This window comes from Puma concolor, chromosome B2 (assembly GCF_028749965.1).
Source record: "Puma concolor isolate L17-30 chromosome B2, mPumCon1.1.hap2, whole genome shotgun sequence".
NCBI classification, from domain to species: Eukaryota; Metazoa; Chordata; class Mammalia; order Carnivora; family Felidae; genus Puma; species Puma concolor.
In genome coordinates this window covers 117,497,096-117,522,963 of record NC_141671.1, presented here as the reverse complement: position 1 = coordinate 117,522,963, position 25,868 = coordinate 117,497,096, and the positions used below count along the sequence as shown (strand labels likewise).

At 39.9% G+C, this 25,868-nt stretch overlaps 1 protein-coding gene across 9 annotated transcripts in view; it reads left to right on the top strand.

Annotated features, from left to right (window-relative positions):
- The window catches only part of PTPRK (protein tyrosine phosphatase receptor type K), a 571,143-nt gene that overhangs the window by 306,416 nt on the left and 238,859 nt on the right, over window positions 1-25,868 (top strand). For all 9 annotated transcript variants that reach the window (XM_086707798.1, XM_086707791.1, XM_086707797.1 and 6 more), the window contains exon 6: window positions 845-1,019. In XM_086707798.1, coding sequence (XP_086563924.1) covers window positions 845-1,019 — 175 coding nt within the window. The remainder of the gene's footprint in view (window positions 1-844; window positions 1,020-25,868) is intronic.

Here is a 25,868-nt window from a genome sequence, read left to right as displayed (position 1 = left end):
ATAACCTGGCTATTTATCTTTTGATGGATTATTTCCACGACAAATATCTTATCACAGTTTGTGGCGTGCTTTTTTCCCCCACTTTATTTATGATGTCTTTCAACATACAGAAGTTATAAATTTTATTATAGTTGAATTTTTCAACCATTTCCTTTATAGTTTACACTTACTGGTCTTGTGTGAGACACCCTGATACCGTAAATATGCTTTTCAGTATTTCATTTTGAAAGTTGACAGATATGCTATTAGCATTTAGGTTCTTTTGATTACTTCTCTTAAACGGTATAAATGGGCTGTCATTAATGCCAAAGAGATAAAGTTTGCAAAGAGTACAGATTTTGGTTTGACTCTAAATTATTCTTCAGTATTTTATTGTCATTCTGTGGTCGATTATACGCTACACTTTTAGCATACTAAGATGCATTGGTCGTGGTCTTGATTTTCTCATGGAGACAAACCTATTATAGCACATGCAATGGAGTGTAAGGGCTAAAAGAAGCTCCCATTGAGCTCATCCAGAAAAGGAGAGCAGTGAATTATATGCTGTGGGGCTATTAACTGTTCTGTTCATTCATACACTCTGAGCTAATAACAATTTTATGGAAAAGAGTTGTAATCTATAATGTCAATGCTATACTCTTAAAGGATGCCAATATTTATTTCCATGTTTGTTTTTGTTTTGTTTTGGATTGGATTACAATGGCAAAAATTTGTTGGGGCTACATAGACCTTTTCCTCCTAATTTAGGAACAAGAATAACTTATCACATATACTGGTTGCTAAGATGTTTTAGATTTATGGAAATGTTAAGAAACTGTTTTTAAAGCTTGGTTTCTGCTTGCAGAGACGAAACGGAGAAGATATACCAGTGGCCCAGACCAAGAACATCAATCACAGAAGATTTGCTGCTTCCTTTAGATTGCAGGAAGTGACCAAAACTGACCAGGATTTGTATCGCTGTGTAACTCAGTCAGAACGAGGCTCCGGTGTGTCCAATTTTGCTCAACTTATCGTAAGAGGTAAAGTTGCTTTTATTTCATGAAACAGCTTGTCTTTGTTAGAACAAAGGCACCTTGTAGTGTTATGCCCAGAATTCGTGATCCCCAAAGACCACTAGGGAGCCGAGTCCGATGCAAAAGCAAAGAGCCTTTATTCGAGCTAGCTCGAGCTCAATCCCCTACCTGCACCGACGCAGCGGTGAGATACCAGGGAAAGAGAGCGAGTTTCAAAAGGACAAAGGTTTTATTGGGGCCTGGGGGCAGTTGGTGAGGTAATGGCTATGGCCTCAGCCGATTGGCTCGGGAAGGGTCCTGGGGAAGGGTCCGAGTCCTGTTAGGCAGGTGAGGGGGGGGGTTACTCAAGGGGAGGAGGTGTGGTCAAGGTGAAGGACACAGAACAAGATGGAGTCGGCTGGCGTAGGCCCGCCCTTTCATTCCCCCCTTGTCATGTAGCTTAGGGACCCAATCATGGGACCGGCTGCATTTATGGTGACAAGGGGAACAGAGTTTGGAGGTTTACGCAACGTTCTGGGAACCAAGTGTCCCTGGGGTGGTTCTGGGACGTCTGATTAAGTATTGTTCCCCAAGCTGGTGTCTGTGATCTGCCAGGTGATGTTTTGGGGGGCGTGGGGACTCCCGGCAGCATGAGCAATGACAAGCAGAGTTAACAGAGTTACCAATATTAGGTAGGTCAAATGCGCTGTAGCTTGAGCTTGAGCGGGTTGTGTTGGTCCCGACTGATGGCCCATCGCGTGACAACATCCTTCCGGATCGAGGAGGGGTCCGCTGGCTGAGTGTGGGTGTGATGGACCCAGGTCGTGATGCCGTCTACCTTGAGAGCGGTGGGGGTTGTCAACACCACGATGTAGGGTCCCTTCCAGCACGGCTCGAGAGTCTCTCGGTGGTGCCTCTTGACGTAGACCCAGTCTCCCGGCCTGTACTGATGAGGTGTCGGAATTGGGCCAGCCTGGTAGATGGCACGGAGGCGCGGCCAAATGTCCTCGTGCGCCCTCTGGAGCCCGCTCAAGGAAAGAAAAAGTTCTTGATCTTTAAACTCAGCAATAAGTTCAGCTCGAAGGCTGGGAATAACAGGGGGTGGCCTGCCAAACATGATCTCGTAGGGAGTAAAACTCAGAGTGTAAGGAGTGTTTCTAACCTGGTAAAGGGCGTACGGTAGGAGAGTCACCCAGTCCCCACCAGTCTCCATGGTTAATTTGGTAAGGGTCTCTTTTAGGGTTCTATTCATTCTTTCTACCTGTCCTGAGCTCTGGGGCCTATAGGCACAATGTAATTTCCAGTTTGCCCCCACTGCCTTGGCTACTGCCTGTGTTACCTGCGAGATAAAAGCTGGTCCATTGTCTGATCCTACCATGGCAGGAAAACCATACCTGAGTAAGATGTCTTCTAGTAGCTTCTTAGCCACCGTCTGAGCCGTTTCATGCTTGGTTGGGTATGCCTCCACCCAGCCAGAGAAGGTGTCTGTAAATACCAGGTCCTCGTGTAGTGCCTCGTTGAAGATGGTGGGTGAATTTTTGAATCCCTGAGGTAGCCGTGTCCAGGTGAGTTGCCCACTGTAGCCCTCCTCCGGATCATGCCACTCGAAGGCGAACAAGGGTTGGCTCTGGGGTGCCAACAGCAGACTGAAGAAGGCGTCCTTTAAATCTAGTACAGTATACCAGACCCTGGAGGGCGCCAAGGAGCTCAAGAGAGTATATGGGTTGGGGACAGTTGGTTGTATGTCCACAACCCTCTTATTTACTTCCCGGAGGTCTTGTACCGGTCGGTAGTCATTTGTGTGAGGCTTTTTGACCGGCAGTAAGGGGGTGTTCCAGGCAGACTGGCAAGGAACTAGTACCCCTAGGCTTCGTAGTCTCCGGATGTGTGGCTGGATCCCCTTCCGGGCCTCCTGAGACATGGGGTATTGTTTGATCCTTACCGGACTCTCTCCTGGCTTGAGCTCTACCAGGACTGGGGTCCTATGAGCGGCTAGTCCTATCCCCCCTGTCTCTGCCCAAACCGAGGGGAATTCTCGTAGCCATCTGTCTATATTATCCTCTCTCAGGAGCGCCTCCTAGTGGAGGAGGTATTCATCCTCCAGTTTCATGGTCAGGACCTGGATGGGGTGGCCCTTGCCATCGGTGACCTGAGGCCCCCCTTGTCTGAAAGTTATCTGAGCTCCAATCTTGGTCAGTAAGTCCCGTCCTAACAGCGGGTAGGGGCATTCTGGCATTACCATAAAGGAGTGGGATACCCGGCCCGTTCCCAAATCTACTGTTCTTCGGGTAGTCCATGAATACTGGCTCATACCAGTTGCCCCTTGTACCCAGGACTTCTTGCTAGCTAGTTTTCCTTGTGGGGTGCGGAGGACCGAATGTTGTGCTCCGGTGTTGACAAGGAAGTCAATAGGGGTCCCCTCCACTTTAAGAGTTACCCTGGGTTCGGGGAGAGGGTCCGAACCCCGACTCCCCTAATCACTTAGTTCATCCAGCTCTAGGACTTTTACTCGATCAGTCTTGCTTCCCTTCCTGCCAGCTCTTTTTGGACAGTCTCGGGCCCAATGCCCTATCTCCTTGCAGTATGCGCACTGATCCTTCTGCAGCCTCTGCTTCCCCCCCTTGGTGCTTTTACCTTTTCTTGTGTCGTCTGCCAGCTGCCAGAGACGGCGGTCTCGTTCCTCGGGGAAGTCAGCAGTGGTAGCTAGTAGTATTCTGGCCAGGTCTCGAGTCTGCTTACTGCTGGCAGCCGCCATGGCCGAGCCTGCTTGTCCTCAGGAGGCTCCCGGTTATTATATACCTTTTTGGCTACCACCAGTAAGTCCTGCAGACTTTTTTCTCCTAGTCTATCTATTTTCTGTAATTTTCTCCTAATGTCTATGGCCGATTGCTTTACAAAGGCCATGATAACAGCTGCCTTGTTTTCCGGAGCCTCTGGATCCATGGGGGTATAGGTACGGAATGCCTCCATGATCCGTTCTAAAGAGGCAGCCGGAGATTCATCTTTTCCCTGTTGTACATTTCCTACCTTGGCCAAATTGGTTGGCTTTCTAGCAGCCATTCGGAGACCCCCCCATTAGAGTCTGGCGGTAGACCCGGAGCCTCTCCTTACCTTCTGCCGTGTTGAAATCCCACTGGGGCCGAGTTAAGGGGAAGGAGGCATCTATCTGAGCCTGGTTGGTGGTGGGATTTCCGTCTGCGCCTGGAACTAGTTTTCGGGCCCCACTGAGGATTCTTTCTCTTTCTTCAGTCGTGAACAGGACCTGCAAAAGCTGCTGGCAATCATCCCACGTGGGCTGATGGGTAAAAAGAACAGAGTCTAATAAATCAATAAGCCCTGCCGGTTTCTCGGAAAATTTAGGATTCTGAGCTTTCCATTTGTAGAGGTCACTAGTGGCGAAAGGCCAATAGTGATGGGGCTGATTCCCCTCCGCGTCTGGGGGTCCGGTGGCTCGCAGGGGCAGAATAGTGGAGTAGGCGGCGGAGGCGGATTGCCCCCTCTGAGCCCTTTGTCTGGTAAAGGGCGGGCTTCCCCCTGGAGCGTTTCCGCCTCCCGCTCTTGGAACAGCGTCTGCCTCCCCCGGAGGGGGAGGATGGTGTTCTTCCGGCATCCTAGAGGGGTTATACGGGGGAGGAAAAATTAATTCTTCTTCAGTACCCCCCGTAGGACAGGGTAGAGGGGTGCTGAAGGCTGGGTAAGATTTTTCCTCTTCTCTGTCTCCTGCAAAGCAAGAATGGGTTTTGGCTCCGGAGGGAGCAGGGTTAGGAAGGGCTTAAGCCAAGAGGGTGGGTCTTCTACAAGGTCCTGCCAAGTGATAATGTAAGGGAGCTGATCAAGATGGCCACCTTAGGCTGAGAGATGATACTCCTGACTTGGTGGATGGTAGGGAGGTCGAAGGTCCCCTCTGGTGGCCATCCGACATTGAAAGTTGGCCACTTGCTAGAACAAAAAAACTGCAACCGACCCTTTCGGACTTCCACACTGAGGTTGTTAGCTCTTCCCCTCACATCCTTAAAGTGATCAATCATAATACTTAGAGGAGTAGTCTGAGTCTGTCCCATAACGTCCGTCCAGTGTCCAGTAAGTCCACAGAACAAAACAGAGAAACACAAAAACAGACAAACAGAGGGCCCCTAGAAAGTCTTCCAACTCCATGGAAGCAAAACTGCAAGCTAGCTTAGACCTTTGAGGGGATTCCATGTCCCTCCAAAACTGATGAGGGGATTCCACGTCCCTCCAAAGACGACGGCCTCACGCCGACCAGCGGGAGCGACCCGCCTCGTCTCAGACCTTTGAGGGGATTCCACGTCCCTCCAGAAGGGAGAATCGGAATGTCTTCCGAAACTCCCGGCCCGTGGTCCTCCAGTGCGTCCACTTAGACCGCGTCGGGCACTACCAGAATTCCAGAAATGAGCTCACACAGAAAAGACAGAACAAACAGACACTAACCGTGGCCAGTCAGGCTCTCCGGGTCGGGGGGTCCCTCGGGGTTCTTGGGGATCCCGGGCCGAGCCCCCAAATGTTATGCCCAGAATTCGTGATCCCCAAAGACCACTAGGGAGCCGAGTCCGATGCAAAAGCAAAGAGCCTTTATTCGAGCTAGCTCGAGCTCAATCCCCTACCTGCACCGACGCAGCGGTGAGATACCAGGGAAAGAGAGCGAGTTTCAAAAGGACAAAGGTTTTATTGGGGCCTGGGGGCAGTTGGTGAGGTAATGGCTATGGCCTCAGCCGATTGGCTGGGGAAGGGTCCTGGGGAAGGGTCGAGTCCTGTTAGGCAGGTGAGGGGGGGTTACTCAAGGGGAGGAGGTGTGGTCAAGGTGAAGGACACAGAACAAGATGGAGTCGGCTGGCGTAGGCCCGCCCTTTCAGTAGGTATTTTGATTGATTTTTAAACCTGGTGCTCCTTGTCTCAAGTCACCAAAAAGTTATAACATATAAAAATTCTGCTAATGTCTTAAGGGAAAATAAGACTGTTGTATATTTGTTGCACACGGTTTTAGGCAGTGTTTTCTGTAGAAAGGGATCTGTTTTTAAAAGCTCTCATAGGGCTAGCCATATAAAACACTTTATTCCATATTGTCACCATCTAGTTTGCATTTTAATTTTAGACTTGCTTTCTCTGCTTAAAATAGTTGCACAGATACTACTTTTGCTCTTCCACAGAGCATTGTGGCCATGAGGTCAAGGTTGAGTTCCTATCTCCATGTGGACCTGTAAATTTTAACAGTATCAAAACCCAGTGGTAGGTGTTCACCAATTCTGCTCTCCTAGAGAATCTTAGGAAGTTAGACTTCCTAAGAGGTCCTCCTTAATATCCTTGAATACTAAAGTTACTAGAGGAATTGTAAGGAATATGACGTGTCAGTACGTACCTGTGGTGAATACTGGAGAAACGATACAAGTGCAAAATGTGTATTAAATTCGTTCAAAATTTATTGGGTCCCTGATATATTCCATACATTGTTCTAGGTTGTGCAGATAAAATTGTAAATAAAATACAAAGTCCCTGACCCTGTGGAGTTCAACACTGAGGTATGTTAGGTATAGTCTATAGGAAAATACTGGAGATATAGTATCAAGTTATGGTATGTGTTATGAAGAAAAACAAACACTCAAAATGATGGAGATGAATATTTTAGCGAGGGTGATCTGGAAGACCTCTTTAATAGGTGGCAGTTGAGCTGAACCCTTAAAAATGGGTAATCTATTTTCCTATGTGAAAATGTTGATGAAATGCAGCTCTGTTGAATAGACTCCAGCATCAGTCAATAATGACACAAATGTAAATAGTTATAAACCACTTAAGTCTCCTTAAGAAGTTTAGGAGATCCTAACAAGAAAGTCTAACCTTGACTGAGATTTGTCCAAGGCATCAAGCAAGGTCTTTGTGAGCGAGTCTTCTTTGATGGGATCTAAAGGTTGAGAAAAGTTGTCCAGGTGAGGGATGTGGACATGGGGGCAGGGACAAGAGAAAGCAGTGCCAACAGAAGTGCCAGGCAGAGAACAAGGCACATGTCAAGGCCCAGAGGCTGGAAGCAGAACATGAGATATATCCATATTCAAGTTAATCTATGTTCAATCCTTGACATCGAATGTCTTTACCTACTTTATTTCAAGATTTACTTGATTTTAATACTTTAACCTTTAATACTTTAGAGAGAAGAAAATTGAAACTCAGACTATTTGATAACTGCCCAGAGCCACAAAAATCTAATAATTGGCTAAACCAAAATTTAACCCTGCATTTCTTGACTCCTGATGCTGGGCTCATTCTTTTCCGCTACAGCTTTATCTTATAATGTTACTAGCCCTTCATAATGCTTTTGTCTTGAGACATCTTACAGCTCATTAAAAAAGTTTACCTTTGTAGATTCAATATGACTTATTTTAAATAAAACTTCCCTCGTGTCTCCAGAGTCAGCTGATAGGCTGTGCTTCAGTTCATGAAGTCACAGCCCCAGCTAACTGAATAATAAGGAAATACGATAATGTTTCAGTGTTCAATGCTCAGGCAGTGTTCAGGCGGACAGTTTTTATGCTCATAGATGCTTGTGTGCTCCTCTCCGTTGAGCCTGTTGCAACAGCTTTGTCACCTGAGCCTACTCTGGCAAGCCTGAAGGTGTCTTAGGGTAGCCTCCAGAGTGGTTAGCATGCTATGGCTACAGGAAGGTGGGCGTGCCCTGGAGTCATGCTCACTGTGTCTGCAGGGTAGCCTGTGTGCATTGGATACAGCCACTGAAGGAGCTGGTGGCTTTTAATAGTGCAGTTAGTGTCCTTCTGAATACCTTCAAGTTATTTGTGTATGTGTGGTGTTGTGTGTATTTTTAGATAAGCATATATCATTTTGTGAAGAAGTGGTCTTATGGTGTATGCAACAGTTTATAGAAGGCAGAGGTGAAGCTTTTATCCAGGTGCTCCCTTTTGGAGCTATATTTCCTTTTTTTCTTATAGCTGTTTTATGTCTGTGTATTTTAGAAGAGATTTGTTTTGGTATTACTGGATCTCTCTTGTTTATCTGAATCAAAGAGTAGATTTTATCATTTTATCAAAGCTGGGTTTTCTTTACCTGGCGACAAATGTATTATGGCTGTCCTAGGAGCGTTACTTGTGGAATAAGTATTTCGATATGATTCATAAAAGGAGGATCCTTGGACTTCATAGAAAACTTTGGCTGTTTTTTTTTCTTTTTTAAAGAAAGTTCTGCCATTTAATCTATAATTTTGTTTTAGACTTTACATGGGACCTGTTGGATTAAAATACTTTGAATTTTGCTATCCAGAGTCTGCTAACATTTTAGAAACATTTTGATAGTTTTAGCTGTTTTATTTTCTTTTCAACATATTTTCAGTTGTCACGTATCTAATACTTACAAGTGATACTTTGCTTGCTGTTTTATTTGAAAACTAATGTATAGCAATAAGTTTTCTTGTTTGTGTGGATAACCACCGAATAAATATTGTTAACCAAAACACCCACCCTTTGGGGTCAGCTGTCCTGGTGTTAAAACAGTGCTGAGAATTAACTATGGTGACAGGTCCTGTCTCTCAATGGCAGTTTTAAAACTGACATCCTGTTACTTCAATACAAAAGATGGTAATTTTAAAGGAAATTTTGGGGGCAGTGATATGAATCGTCTTTAATAAGACCTGGCATAGTATTGCCTGTTGTCAAAAATGACCCAAGGGTAAGAGTTTATTAGTGCATTTTCTCCTAAACTGAAAGTGACAGGGCATGCTTAAGGCTCTTTTGCTAGGTACAAATGAAAATTTCACTGCAAAATTCTGGCGTTGAAGAGTATTGATCTCTGTTTTCCCACAGCCAGAAGAAGAAAGAAAAGAAAAGTAAAGAAAAAAATTATGCTGGAGCAGAATTTACTTTGTCATGACTTTAGCATTGCTTCCAGATCATTTTGAGTAATAATAATGTCTTTAGCTTGTGGAAGCCAGTCTTTATTGACAAAAAGTTTTTACAGAAATGAGATAAAGAGCAGATGTTTTTGCTCATTGTTTCTACAAAATTGAAGTGTAAAAATGTGAACTACAGGTTGAAATGGTGTTTACAAGCTTCAAACTAAAAACACTGACTTTGTAGCCTAAGTTATGTTACAGATTTTCATCCTTTACCTCATTTACCATCTTCTTTCTTCCCCACCTCTCTGAATCAAGGGTCCATTTACATTTCTACGCAACTGACCCACAAGAAACTTCTGTAAAATTCTCTGTCTGCTACAATTGATGCTCGATTTCTATTCCTATTTGTTACCCTTTTCTTGTGTTTTTACAAGAAACTGTGAAACTCATTACCTTTTAAGTTATTTAATGTGAAAAATACAAGGTTTTTGTTTGTCTCTGTTGTTGGTTTGAGTTTTAAAGTTTAGTGCCAACTATCAGCCATCATCAAAATGCTCTGGACTTACTTCACTTAATAATTTTATCTATTCCTACTGAATACTGGTGACCTCTAGCTGTAGCGTAAGTATGGTGGGTGTCGGAACCCAATCTTACTCAGTGAGGTGGACCTGTCAAACAGATTTTGGTGTTTAAAATGATAGGGATCTGGATTGTTGTTGATACTTCCCTCTGTAAGACAATACAAGCTAGCTTAAAAATAAGGATATTTACTGACTTTTGTACCTGGAGGGTATGGATGTAGTTTTCAGGATTGATTCATTTAGTCATGAAAGATCAAAGTTCTTTCCAGTCCTTCCCTCTGCAATCCATAGTTTTGTGTTCTATCCTAAACTAGGGTCTCTCCTCGGGGCCGCAGGATACCAGTACAGCTACACACTTCTTTGATCTCATCCACTTGGGGATAGAGAGGTTACTACCTTCCATAAGTGTCCAAAGTTGTATGGTTGCGTGTGGAGAGAAAACTGGAATGTCCAGTAGAGAACATTTGTACACGGGCTTCCAGAGTACAAGCAGTGTTATTCAGAGAGAGTTATTAAGTCTATGCAGGTAAGATAGGAACTGAGGAGATAAGTACAAAGGTTGTGCAACTTAATTTTCAAGGACATACAGTTTGGAATTTTGTCATGTGGAAGAAAGCTGTTCTCATAATATGTGGGACAAGTATGGAATGGGATCATAGCTTATTTGGTGAATGCCAAGCTGTTAATGGAATCACTTGCTCGGTGCCAGTTACTCATCACACAGGTGAAGAAGGAAAGAGGTCCAATCTAATTGCATGTCCATTTGGACTTTTCTTTTTCTCTTTTCTTTACTAAGTTTATTTTTTTAAGTATTTTTTTGAAATGTTTATTTTTGAGAGAGAGAGTGTGCGCACATGTGCGTACAAGCAATGGAGGGGCAGAGAGAGGGGGGACACAGAATGCGAAGCAGGCTCCAGGCTTTGAGCTGGCAGCTCAGAGCTGGACGTGGGGGCTGGAATCCGGGAACCGCGAGATCGTGACCTGGACCGAAGTACAATGCTCTACTGACTGAGCCACCCAGGTGCCCTTCCATTTGGACTTTTCTTTCAAGTTCTGTTCTTACTAAAATCATTTGTAGTTTTTGTTCCATCAGAGCCCATCTAGTTTATCTTTGTTTGCTACAGCATCTACCACACTATTTTTGTGAAGATGATCGATACTTCTCTAACAAGTAATAAATACAATTATTTAGTCAAAGTCACAGGGGTGGGACTGACCCTAAACCAGAAGACAAAGGGGATGGATGAGGAGACATGTGCCGCCTCCCCTACACTTGGTGTGGAGATCTCTGGTATCCACCAAAGGATGATAGCACCTGGTTTTTTGTAGTGTCTAAATCTGTCTCTCTTCTTCTATGAACTAGTAAGGATGACTTTAAGTTTAGCATGAATTTCTTTCACTTAAACCTAAGTTTCACTTGACCAATATGTTGTATTCTAGTCTTTTTTGTATAGAATATTAAAAATCAGGTCTGAATATTTCATTTTAATATTTGAAGCAAGGACATTTGGGAAGTGGAAAACACGACATACTCATACTTTTGTTCATTGGTAGTTAAAGGAATTTCTGGCTTGAGTCCTTCAGCATGCTGCTTAATACCCCACGCTATTGATTTTCAACTGGTTTTCATAGCACAACTGTCAGACTTTAATGCATTCATAAAAAGATCCTTTTTCTTTTTGGTGACTTGAAGATCTCTTTTCTTTGCTTCTTTTGTGAAAACTAGTCACCTTGACAGGAAATTTGGAGTTGTCCTGGAGAATTCAGTTTAAACATCTATATTTTATGAAATCTGAACTATAATGAAAGTCTAAGAGCACATGAATTAACAACATACTGCCTCTATACAGTTAGGAAAGCACATACAGTCAGTCAGGGGGTACCAAAATGTCTCAAATTCGGAGTAGGCTCCAAATGTTGTGTGCTTTAAAATGTTACTTTGCTACCCTTGAGTATGATAAAAGAAACATTTGGAGTCTCCTCTCATTCATTGTAACTACTTGTAATTCAGGTGATTCAATATACAAGACGTCTGGTACATTTTTAAATTCTAAATGAGCAAAAGGATACTAGATGTCCTCATTTTAGACAGTATGTTAGTACAGAAACTCTGTTCCATCCATTTTTGTACACCATTATTTCAAATACCGTTTCCTGTTAATTTCCTCCTTCCCCGGGTTTTCTTAGGCTACTTCATGAAAATGGCAGAGTGCAGCACTGATTTTCCCCATGCGGTTATTTTCATGTTATTTGTTTTGTTTGTTTTAAAAATAAAAATGCAATCAGAGTTCTTCCCCAGAGGATTTTTGAGTGTATTTTCATAGGTGATTCATGTACAGAGCTCTACATAATGTTTAGCAGTTGAGGTGCTGGTCACTGACTTTTCTAGTGAATCTCTGGGGAGTTTGCTTTTGTTGGAGCTACTTCTTAAGAATTTGAGAAGGATCAAAGAGGAAGCAGAGTAATTTTCATGCCGAATAATTCTCTCTGTGAACTCTAGGGAATTTGATTTCAGAGCACTGTTCCTAGGCCTGTACTTTCCTTGAGAATTTGTGATAAATGTAATTTGGGTCCATTTCTTCCAGAGGACTTCTATTAACTTCAGGAACTAACAGTGTCTTTGTAATTTATATTCCCCTCCCTGCTGACTATTTTTCTTTCCCTTACCCCAAACTAAAAAGGAAGCAATGAAGTCAGTTTGCAACTTCATTGGAAAATCAGCTAGCAGCCTTTATTGAGCACTTAAAATGGTTAAGCAATAAGCACCAGGAAATTGGGAAGAAACAGCAGACATGGTCCAGCTCTCTAAAAGCAATTTATAATTTAATTAATTTAAAATTTTTTTTTCAACTTTTTTTTTTTTTTTTTTTTTTATTTTTGGGACAGAGAGAGACAGAGCATGAACGGGGGAGGGGCAGAGAGAGAGGGAGACACAGAATCGGAAACAGGCTCCAGGCTCTGAGCCATCAGCCCAGAGCCTGACGCGGGGCTCGAACTCACGGACCGCGAGATCGTGACCTGGCTGAAGTCGGACGCTTAACCGACTGCGCCACCAGGCGCCCCTAATTTAATTAATTTTATAGGAAAACGTAGAAGTAGTGAATATGTTGGCACAGATTTTTGACTTTGATTTTGGTCACATCTCTAATTCTATAGGAAAAAGTAAGATCCTCTAACAAAAAGAAAATACCATATCTAAGGAGCTATTCAGTTCAAACCCTCTGTTGAGCACTATTTTGGTAAATAATGTTGTACTGTGAGAGTCTTATAGAATGTTAATTAAACAGAAGTTCTGTAGGTGACAGATTGAAATCAATTAATGAGGCAGAGAGCTAATTCATAGTATTTTTAGCAGTACAGTGAGTAAAGATGGCAATGTAAGGGTTGTGGAGGTATGTGGGACATTACTTCAGGAGTTATAATTCTCTAGTCCTTTCTCCTCTCCGACCACTTCATCTTCTAGAGAGTCCATAGTAGTTGGCTTCCATTACCAGCATACGATTGACATGTGAGTTTTGGTGGTTGGCTTTTACAGTTAACATAAACTGTTTACCGCTGAGATGTTTGCATCCTTTTAAAAGCTAGCAAAAACACATTCTGCTTATGAGTAAAATGTCATCAGGGACTGACTTACTAATAATACAAACTAAGAAATACACAGAAAACAGAAAACATTCACAAAATGTTAGGTAGTAGTCAAATATTTAGTAAATGGGTCAAAACCAACTTGTTTAACAAAGTTTATCATATTACTGAAGAAAGCACTTTTCTTTCATCTGGGTGAATATAAATCATGTTATTTCCTTTTCTAAGGAACATTTAGTCTAGAAAGAATTAAAAACAATCATCAAGCCAACACAAATAAGAACAGGTAAACATTTATATTTTGTTAGCCCTCGGCATGGATTGTTTACTTCATAGTTATCAGTTTTTATAAAATAGAAAAAGTTGTACCATTTAGGTGTTAAAAGTGAGGGTTGGGGAATGAGAATTGAACAGAGACTAAATAATTGTGGCAAAATGCAGGCAGCTTTTCTTGACTTGTAAATCCACAACAGCTTCTCTTTATACAGCTTTGTCTTAGCTCCGATGTTTGTTTTTGGAAAAATCGTGGCTTACAGATGTGTTCTCATCTCTTACCGGGTAAAGGACAAGTCTACTTCTAAATTTAGGGTATACTTTGGAAGTTAACTTTGTTTTGCTCTCATTTTCTGCTTTCTGAGCCTTAAACTAAGAAAATATTTTGTTGTCTTTCTGTAGTACCGCACAATTTGCAATCAGATTTAGTGGTTATGGCACAGAATCTGTCATTGTGTTAAAACAAACAAACAACAACTGAATAGTTACCTGTTCCCTTGTTAGGAAGAAACTTTACCCACATGGTTATTTACATCTTCCTAATTTCCATTGGCATTTTCTTTCATCTTCAAATACATATGGAGGAAACCATTGCTACTCTCATGTTACCTGTTACCCCTCCAACAGCTTCCCTTCACATTAAGCGGGGGGAAAGAAATCACAGCTCTTTCCTGGAACAAAAGGCCTTCAATGAAATAACCCCTGGGCATCAATCAAAATTCATTTCCTATCACTCACCTCCTTCCTCAATCCACCACAGACATATTGACTCCTCCAAACTTACTCCTACCTCAGGGCCTTTGCTTTTGTTGTTCCCTCCACTTGCACTTCTTTTTCAAATACATGCATGCTTTTGTATTCTTATTTTATATTATTTCATATCCTCATTTCATATTCATTCTGATTTCTTTTCAGTTGTTTTTTCTTTGGAATACCTGAAGGCCAAATGATAGTTATTTTCTAGAACAAGAGAATGATTAATTTCTTCTCCAAAATTATTTAACTGTACAGTTTCAAAAGGTCTTTTATTAGCATGTGCAGAACAAATATTTGCACAAGACAATAGCCTCAAATAGGTTTGCGGCGTTGAGGTACGGTAAACAGAAATGTGTATATTAATTGGCTATTTCCTTTATTTGTCTGAATCTTATTACATATCCTCTGGGTGCTCAGTACTTTGTTTACCTTCACTGCCATCACTTCCACTGAGTCACCTGCTTTCATAAAAGGCCTCCTCAGTGCTCTCCCCACATCAGCACCTGCCTCTTCCAAGTCAATATTCCCATGGCAGTCAGACTGCTCAGACTACACAAAGTCAGTCAGACTGTGCTCCCCAGGTTCTGATGGGTTTTTGTTCATGAAGAAGGAAAAAATGGGTGTAAGTGAGAGATTTATTTTAAAAGGCAGTTTTCACATATATTATTGCGTCTCATCATAGTGTCCAAGCCCACCTTCACCTGGTTCTGCCGTCTTCAGTCCTTCATGAGACTCTCCTTGCTCACCAACATTGGCTTGGTTTCATTTGCTTTAATACAGCATGCTGTCTTCCACCTTAGGGCCTCAGCTTTTTCTGCCTGTAGCATTTCTTTATGAGTCTTCACAATATAAATGTGTTCCTAACATCTGCCTCCATCACTGGACTGACAAAGTCAAGGACTATCCTCTTTGCTCATTCATTACTGTGTCTCTATAGACAGCACCTTGGCCAATACCCAGCAGATATAATCAAATAATTGTTGCCGAAGAAACACAAAGAACGTGGGTTGTGGAACGCCTTATGAAAGGCATGGATTTAATCTGTAGAGCAGAGGAGGACAGCCTCATTACTGCCATTGGTGGGCAGGGAATGTACTGGGGAGATGAAGTTTCATCATACCACTGACAGAGGGCAGGCTCTTGATAGCTGAAGGTAAGGAAAAGGAATCTCAAGCAGAAGGTGTGGGGAAATACATGCTCTTGTGAACAGTATTAAATATTGACTATGGCATAGTGTTTTCCAGGGGAAAAGTCTGAGATGAACCAAAAGTGCACTTTGAGCCCTAATTGTGGAGGAATTTGAATCCAGACTAAGAAATAGAAATATGTTTTGTAATCTGATTTGATTTGGGGACTTTGGGGAGTTTTGAAGTAGGTTACACATGTTCATAATTGTTTCAGAAAACCAGGATGGGGGATGATTTGGAGAATGGTAACTTTGCATGGAGTTAGTTTAGGGGGGCTCTAACATTCATAAAAGCTTGAGATGGTGAGGTGTCCTCAAGGGAGTATTTGTTGGAAAGAACAAGTCAAGGCTGAGGGATGATGACAGGGGAAGGAGCAGTGAGCTTGGCATACGAGGTGAAGTATATGGTACTATATGCAGAAATCAGAAGACTTGTAGAAAAGCTTATTGAATAGCATGGATCATAATTTCAGTTGTAAGCTTTTGCTTGTGTTACTAAGAGAGACAGTTTTAAAATCTATAGGCATGCGGGGAAAAGTTTTGAGTAATTATAGGATGTTGAATAAGGATTCATCACAAGACAAATTAAACAATAAGTACTCAGTGCATAGAAACACTTTTGTATTTCGTAACCTCCCATTTCATAGACTTTAGCCAATATTATTGTAATTTTTCATGTTGTTAAACTTAGGATAAAAGCAGATGTATTCAATTAAATGGAAAATTTAGAAAGAGAACCCTGTTTAAAGATGTCTTTTTTTTTCTTTCTTCCTGACATTATCCACATATAAAAACACATGGAAAACATATCATGTGTGAATATTCTTTTCCCTGCTAGTTCAGTGTGGGTTTCTGATTGGATTTGAGGCTAAGTGAAATGCTTTTTTCCTGTTGCATGTAAAAACTATACTTCATAGAAATAAGGCAAGCTCTCTAAAGACTTCACTTTCTCTGCTCTTCAGTATTTGATTGCCCCTGATTATAATGCTCCTAGACACACCTTTTTCTTACATCAGTTTTTTACAACGTTGGAAGGAGGGGGATTTTCTAAGACTTTTGTCCAGCAGCATTTCTCAATCCTGAAAGAATGCCATTCACTGCAGCAGGTGGCTTAAAAATATTTACTTAAGGGTAGATAAGAGTTCTCATCTGCGGTAATTTTCCTATCTTAAAACCCCCACCAGGTTTGACATTTCTCTGTATTGTGCAGGATTGTTTGAAAGTAGTTACCATGACCAGACTGGTGGATGCATGGTAATGATGAAAAGCAGGGTGTTTGAGATTCAACGTAGATGGCAGGAATGCAAGATGTCAGAGAAGCCATATATTAAAGAGAATTTGAATTGGAAACCGAATCCCAATCTGCCACTGGGAACATTTTGATCATTTTGATTTATTAAACATTTATAACAGCATTCAGATGGAGCGGAATTAAAACCCTTTAGTTTGGGATAGTTTATTGTATGCCAACCACTATGTAACGGGTATCATTTTTGAATGTTCTCTTAGCAGTTGGTGAAGAAGGGGGGAAAAGGGTGTAAGTGAGAGATTTATTTTAAAAGGCAGTTTTCGCGAGTATTATTGTATCTAACTTTGAATCCTTCTCTTTTGTTTGTATTGTGTTTAGGATAAACACGTTTTGCAGTTTTGACATACTAAGTACCTTAAAGTTCTTGTTTTTACTTCAGACATATTTGAAACTGATTAATAAATTTTAGGCTGAAATATGGCCGTGGTATACATGTTGTAACTACCTTTTCTTTTCAGTGGGTATACCCTTTGTATGCAGAGGCATCTATGTCTGTTACTATCTGAGTTTGTATTTCTGAGTTTTATGGATAAATATTAACAAATATTAATCAAACTAAAATTGTAATGCAAGGCTGAAGCCTAACTTACAAAACAAAACATCTCCCTCCAACTACTAGAATTCTGTAACTCGGGTCTTTTAAAAATGGTCTTTCGGCATCAGCAAGCATGAGTAGTGTTTTCTGAACAGTGGCTCCGTAATGAAGAGAAATCAATTACTATTAGAGAAGCACTGTAGGTTAAAGGTGTTACAAGTTCACACTTGGTTTTGCAGGCGGCAGAGGGTACTTAGTTGTGAATCAGGAATGATACAAAAGATGGATGAGACAGAGTTCAAGGAGCAGTAATGTGAAGGTCCAGGACTATCGTTTCCTGCTGTCTCTGCAGTAATGATGGATGGTTTGGTGGCGAGTAATAATACCAGATGATGAAAGATGTGCACCTAGCGTCTTGAGGTACTGCATACTGGCTACCTGTTGGAGTTCTGGGGCATAATGATTCCTGATTTGCAACCAAACGGGTTTGCCACATTTAGCAACCGAGATTTTTGGCAGCTGCGAAGGAAGCAAGTGGCGTATCAAACACTCCTGCACATTGTAAATTTAATTACCTCATATTTATGCATAGTAGTTGTTGGCGGGATCTTGTAAGCTATGCTAATATGGTAGGTAATTTGTTACCTCCAGAAATCACTTTCCATGTGTCTTCTGATCATGATCATGAAACATGATAAATGATCCAGCCCATGAGGTATAAATGAAAATGAAATGGGTAATTGGATTCAATGTCTAAATTGTGGCTGGAATAGTCACAACAATTATAATTGAATTTATCTCATAAAAATGTGTCTGGTAATATTTTAGTGACCTTTCACCATCCTGAGCCTAAGGTGTTAAATGAAATTACTCTTAAGATGATTGTAAAATGTTTATAACAATTATTTAAAAAAAAATATCCAACACTGTAAATTTTCTCTTTACTTGCTTAAGTTTTTAAAGTATCTTGTTTCTCTACAATGGGTTTAGGCAATTGATACTGATAATCTTCTTTTGATACTGAAAACATAACATTTCATTGCTACCCATGCCTTTATTGAATATAATGGAAGTTGTTTTTATGAATATCTTTTATTAGCAGCACATGTCTTCCTGCTGGGTTATGGAAGTGTATCCTATTGCTGAATGTGTATGTTTTCTTCGATTCTTATAAGGGAATGTATCTGAAATACCAAAATAAAATAGTTTGTTGTAAATATCATCAGTTTTACCCTTTCCCTCTTGCTTCTCTTCAATTCACTTTGAATAACAAAAATTATTTTATTATAAACATAAGAGTACTCTTAATTTATTCATTGATTTGATTAACATTTTTCTGCAGTTATGATAGGTTAAGCCTTGTATTTGTTGCTAATAACAATGAATAAGACACATAATCATTGGGATCTTATAATTTTCATATATAGCCATGAGAATATCTAGTCTTGAGGTTATAGCATTCTATAATGTCTTCTTCGTACATGATGCTAATTCCTTCCTCTCCCCCACTTTCTTTCCATGAGAGAGCTAAGAAAACTTCTGTTTTCTTAGAAGAAAAACTTCTTCCTTCAATTTCCAACTAGAAAGGAACTCTTCCACATTAGTTAATAGCAAGATGGAAACTGAAAAGTTATCTGAAGGGGTGGGGGTGGGGTGGTTCAGTTGGTAAAGCGGCTGACTCTTGATCTCAGCTCAGATCTCCATCTCAGCATTGTTGAGTTCTAGCCCCACATTACACTCCACACTAAGTTATCTGGAAATACAGCTTTTCTTTTAAATGAAATATGTCAATAAGCAAGTCATGTCCCTAGAGACCTGGTTTTCCACTCAAATTTTATGCTTAAAATTTTTGCACTTTCCATGTACATTAGTGATGAAGGTAGCTGAGCACCAACTCATAAGCTAATTTTGGTAACTGACTGATGTAACATGGCATAATGAACACGATTAAGACAATTCTTTCTAGTAAATATAAATTAAATAAAACAATATAAATGTTCAGTATAAGTTGTAGTAAAAAAGCACCCATTATAATACATTTGCAGCATGCTAGGTGCTATTACTGAAGGTTTACATACATTATTTCTCTAGTTTCATGGCAACTCTTAATATCCCCATTTTACCCCCAGGAAGCCTGAGGCTGGGAGGTAGAGTTGCTCAGACCATGTGACTCTAAGGGGCTGGCCTCACATCTTAACCCAAGCCTGACTCTAGAGCTCACAACTCTTTTCTTTCACCACACCAAGGTAACATTATGCAGTACATAAACTAACTGCATCTACATAGTGGTATTTAGAAAAATACTACTTGAAGCAAGATTTAGATAAACATCAATAAGAAACAGATTTGTGAGGTTTCACAATGTTTCAGTCATTCCAACTACTTTGTAACTGTGATCATTCAGTTGTCATTTTAGAAACAATGCATTTACTTGCTTTGGCTGCTGTTTTTAACTCCATCTTGTCCTGACAAAAGTAATGTTATAGCTACAACCTACCATTTTATTTTTATTTATTTATTTATTTATTTATTTATTTATTTATTTATTTAACCTACCATTTTATAGCAATGGTTTTCAATAGAGGAGCAGAAGATGCATATAACCCTCTTTAAATCAAATGCAGGGTCTTTACAAATCTGTGATTCCCTCACATTCCTTTCCCAGATTCTGATGTACTAACAGCAACATGCACATGCAAGCAAACCTATGTGCTCTCTCAACCTAGATTCCAGCAAGCCTGGTGAGGTTTAGTTAGAATCTAGGCAGAAGCCAGTACATGTGTGGTTTTCAAAAGTAAAGAAACTATTGTGATATTCCTCCCACATTTTTCTTCTCCTCTTTCCTGAGCATTTTTAGATTTTATACCAAGAATTATGAATTGCTTCTGTAGCTCTACAAAAGCTTTGGGAATATGTTACATGCCTTTAATAATATCATATGGTTGTTTTGATTTCAAAGCATCTCTGTAGAAGAAAAATACCAATCAGAATTCAATAGCCTACCCTCTCTCTGGTGTCACAGTGTTTGGTAATCAAAAAAGGTCCATCAGCACTTATTGTTAATTTCACATGAATGTTAGCAACTTCAGACCATCTCCCGGACCATGCTTGCCAAGCTGGGCTTTTCTGTGGTCCAGCCATGGAAATGAAAATCTCAGACTCCCTAGCTTATTTAAAAAAAATTTTTTTTTTAACGTTTATTTTATTTTTGGGACAGAGAGAGACAGAGCATGAACGGGGGAGGGGCAGAGAGAGAGGGAGACACAGAATCGGAAACAGGCTCCAGGCTCCGAGCCATCAGCCCAGAGCCTGACGCGGGGCTCGAACTCACGGACTGCGAGATCGTGACCTGGCTGAAGTCGGACGCTTAACCGACTGCGCCACCCAGGCGCCCCCTCCCTAGCTTATTTTTATTTTTTTCTCTTTCTTTACAGATTACCTCCATTATCTTATTATTTTCAGCTTTGTTGTAATAAGATTAGAAAAGTCTTTTTTTCCTTCTTTTTTTTTTTTAATTTTAGAGAGAGAGTGTGTGGTGTGTGAGCAGGGGAGAGGGACAGATGGAGGTGGGGAGTGGGGGAGAGAGAGAGAGAGAGAGAGAAAGAGAGAAAAAGAGAGAGAGACACCCAAGCAGGCTCCATGCTCAGCATAGGAACTTGATTTAGGGCTCAATCCTATGACCGGGAGATCATGACCGCAGCTGAAATCAAGAGTCAGACGCACAACTGACTGAGCCACCCAGGCGCCCCTAGAAAACTTAATGTATGCTATGGAGGAAGTTTTCTCCTCCACTTACTCTATTTTTACATTCAGGTAGGGATGGGCTTGGACTCTCTATGTTGAAAATCAAATCATGGGTCAAGTTCCCTTCTTTTTCAAACAACTCACTTGCAGAGTAGCTCCATTTCTGTGTTTGCTACACGAGTTAAAATCTAGACAGATGTTTATTAGATGAACTCACAGAGTTTTTCTGTGAATTAACAGTGGCAGTGCAATCAAAATTTAAATAATGTCAGGACATTAATGGTGACCTAAAACTGGCATGATTCCAGAATAATGTTAAATAAAAGGAAATTATAATAGAGAGATGCTATGGGAAATGTATGAACTGTGCAAAAATAGCATTCATATATAAATGAATTGAAATAAATATTTCTCAAGAACTTATTGTTACAAAGCAGAAAGTAAGTTTACTTGATGCCCTTATATGACGGATGACCTCATAATATACAAAGGTGACTAGAACTCAACTATTCTATCCAAGATGAATTTGACCCATCTTAAAGGCAGGAAGATTTTAATGCCTAAACTTCTTCTTTTTTTTTTTAATTTTTTTTTTAATGTTTATTTATTTTTGAGACAGAGAGTGAACAGGGGAGGGGCAGAGAGAGAGGGAGACACAGAATCTGAAACAGGCTCCAGGCTCTGAGCTGTCAGCACAGAGCCCGACGCGGGGCTCGAACTCACAGACCGTGAGATCATGACCTGAGCCGAAGTCGGCCGCTTAACCGACCGAGCCACCCAGGCGCCCCCCTAAACTTCTGCAGATAGATATTCTCGTTTCTTTTAAAGGAAGATATTCTAAAATTTTAGAAGTCAAAGAGCTGATGCAAGAAAGTGTAGAAAGAAAAACATATAAAGTAGTCTTTTTCAGTGATTTAGGAATTTTCAAGATAAATTTTTACTAAATTATATTTTTGCCATAAATGCAGACTTAAAAAATTTAAATCTCACTCAGGATGAGATTCACACTGTATTAATGGTCCTTGACTTGTGTGTGGAAGTGTGTTTCTGGATAGGAGATTTGGCCCAATGAGATGCACAGTTACCTTTCTCCTTATCCATATTTTAATTTCTTATTTAAGTACAGTGTAGACATACAGAAAATTGTACATTAAAAAACATAGTTTGGGTGCGCCTGGGTGGCTCAGTCGGTTGAGTGGCCGACTTCGGCTCAGGTCATGATCTCACGGTCCGTGAGTTCAAGCCCCGCGTCGGGCTCTGTGCTGACAGCTCAGAGCCTAGAGCCTGTTTCAGATTCTGTGTCTCCCTCTCTCTGACCCTCCCCCGTTCATGCTCTGTCTCTCTCTGTCTCAAAAATAAATAAACGTTAAAAAAAAAAAAAACATAGTTTGATAAATGCATAGCTTGATGAATTTTCACACACTAAATATACCCACAATCCACATAAAAAGGTAGAATATTACCATCACCCAAGAAGCCCACCTCAGTCCCTTGCAGTCTCCACCCAAGGTGACAACTGTCCCTGACTTCTAACAGTAATGGTTAATTTAGGCCAGAGGAATTCTGTACTTTACTGGTTTCCATCTCCAACATGAAGTTTATGAAACCCATTCTCATTTGACGTCAGTGTTGTAAAATATTATATCTTGTTACAGTGCCACAATTTATTCATTTTATTGATATTAGACATGTAATTTGTTTTCTCTTTGAGCTCTTTATAATAGTGGTATGTGAATATTCTAGTACATGGCTTTGGTAGAACAGATGTACTCATTTGGCAGAGGGGGGAGGGAGCCTATACTAGGAAGTAGAATTTCCACATAATAAGATATGCTAATGTTCAGCTTTCGTAGGTAGTAGTAAACAGGTTTCTTGGGTCAATATATAGTACAACTTGAAGTATGAAAGTTCTAATTGCCCCATATCCTCACCAGCACTAGGTATTATCCTACCTTCCGTTTTTAATTATCTTATGTTCATTCTTTCATTTGTTTATAAATGCATTTATTCAACCATCATTAATTGATTGCTTAATATGCCAAGCAGTAAAGACACAAACTCAAAGACAAATAAAATTCTTACCTTCTAGGTGCTCAGCAATGAAAGAGAGAGAGAGAGAAATATATAGATAAATCTCTTTCAGGAAAAGTTGCTGGCCCCATGGCTTAGATAATGCAGACTTGACCATTTTCCTTTTCCTCACCAAGTAATTGTCATTTGAGTTTATAAAGAGAATATAAATGTACAGTCAGTGAAGTATTTAAGATGATGTTTATTTATGTATTAAAATAAACTAACTTCTGAAGCAATATTAAAACTATCCAGTCCCAAGTTAGTGCTTTTACATTTAAAACACATCATTATGCCTTATAAAGTATATGGCTTTGGAACAAGAAATGGTGCCTTTCAGGTCCAATAGGGAGATCTCTCAGTTATCAACTTTTACAAGTGTGTCATTTTATAAAAATTTATGCCAAAGAAACATGATACATTTTTCTCCTCTTTATAATACTTAAAATAGTAGATTTCCTTACCTAATTCTTATTTATCTTTAGTCCACTGATGAAAGTACTGTTTACAAGATTCTTCAGTGCCCGTGAAAATATTTGCATATTTCATGCATTATTTTTTCCCCTAGCAAATTTTCAGTTGATCTGGCTAATGTTGCAGAAGGATGGCAGTTTTTAAGTTCACAGAAAGAATCTATGAACAGGAACAGTCTAGGTCAGTAGCCATTCCATGTCCTTATTTTTAAAAGGCATGATATTTAGCCAGAGTAGAAGAGGGAGGTTTCTTGTCATTTAGTAGCAGTAGCTGGGAAAGAAGTGCCCAACCCTTTAGCTGTATAATTGCATTACTTATGGTCTTGACACACTTTATTTTACTCTTCTGGAAACTTTCTCTTTCTGTATGCTGATGGTTCACAACTTGGGCTGCCTTCCAATAGTTTATGTTTTATATACTATAATTTGATATTCTGGATGTCTAGATACCCCCCACTATAGTGTGGAACATAGGGGTGGTCGAAGGGAATGAAAATAAAATGTCTCTTTCTGATTGAGCTGTCACACCAGTGTAAAATGTCCTTTGGCTGGTAACCATTTACATGGTTAAATATCTTTAAAATGTCAGTATCTTGTTATTTTATCAGATAGGTCTATAATTATTCTTGTCTATCTATTTCCATTTGATTATAAAACTGGGTGTGGTGATTTTATTTTTGATGGTACTTTAACTGTTGGAGACAGGCATTTTGTTCCCTGAAGAAAGGCTAATAGAACCGTATGATTAAAATAGGTATTTAGAAGTCCTTGTAATTATAGTGACCAGATTGATGGCTCTATTTTTATGGCATTGCCTTTTTTTCATCATTATGCCTGTACATTCTCAAGTTACCCATAGAAACCTGCTTTTCGTAGTTCAGAGACTTAAGTACAGATGTACAGAAATCTGTCCTTTAATCCCCTGTTCAGATTGCTTGACTCTGACCTCGTTACCATCAGGGAAAGTTGATCTGGAGACACTGACTGCATCTGCGAACTCATTTCATATTAAAAGTTCTCTATCTCCTGACTTAATCAATGACATCTAACTCAATAGACACATAATTGTTTTTGTTTTGTTTTGTTTTATCTCAAAATTGAGGAAATGTTCTAGAATTGCTAACTTATGTCATTTTTCTTTTGGAATAAATCTATATTGGAAATCTTTACATTACAAAGTTGAGTTGCATCTGTTTAAGCTAATGACACAGTTTCTTTGCTATGAAGATCCTTAAAAGTCTCTGAAGATTTATGCTTTTTGAACTGAAAAGAATCCCAAAATTATGACTGTTCTACAGGTAGTAGTACATATACACAGCCTATTCTCTAGAGGAATTATTTATATGAGTGAAATCTTATTCAGTTGTTTTTATTGTGTCACCACATATTATTTTTTCATTAAAAAAAACAAGTAAATATATCACTTGTGTATTAGGGGGATATGTCTAGCTAAATGATAGCCATTCTGCACACTCCAGAGTCATGTAGAAATGTCAGGTAAATAATAGTTCTTCTGATTAATTGGGGGTAAATAAATTCTTGGATTTTACATGCCTGGGAACCAGGGTCATTGAGTGGAGGGAGTGAATAGTACCTCCTAATTTCATTACTGGACTGTCATTGCACTAAAAGGCTATCTGTTGCTGGCTACATATACATAAAAGCTCCATGCATCATTTTGAATTGACTTGGAATAATTACAAAGTACATATTCATAGTGAACATGTGCTTATTATGTGTCATAATGAATCAATGCAACAGAATATTTAGACCCAGGGATCAAGTTGGCAAACTCAGATTGTGTTTGGTTACAATTAAATGTTGGAAGATTTTTCTAGTTGCATAGTGTTAAAATACCTTAAAATCTGGAATTTAGACTCAGGAGATTTTTCAATGTTTTTTATATTCCAGCTGTGGAAGAATCAGGATATTTTTAAATAATACTTTTTTTCTTGGTTATGTTGTACAGATTACAAATACACGTACATATACATGTATACATGTGTATATGTGTGTGTGTTGATAAAGAGAAGTATCATAATCTCATTATAGTAATTATGAAGTGGGTTTTTTTTCTTTTAATTGCTATCTCTTGGTTTACTGGAGTCAGCCATTGTATCTTAATACATATTAATATAAAATGAATATAAATGGTGTTACTCCAAATCCTTTGGCCTATCACCTAGAATGGGATAATCATCTGTATAACATAGGCATATTTACCATGTTATTGTCATTTACAAATGTAGTTTCTCCTCCTTTCTCCTAAAAATATGTATGTATGTATATATGTATGTATGTATGTATGTATGTATGTATGTATGTGTATTATTCTGCCTTGTAAAGGTGACTGATGGGATGGTAATATGATTACCTATTTACGACCCTAGACTGGAGGGAACCAAAGAGAGTTGAGGGCTTTTCCAGTTTTACTACTTACCTGATTGTTATTCTTAGAGTCAACTGGATGTTCTTCTGTCTAAATGCATGAACAGTTTTAGCTCTGACAAAG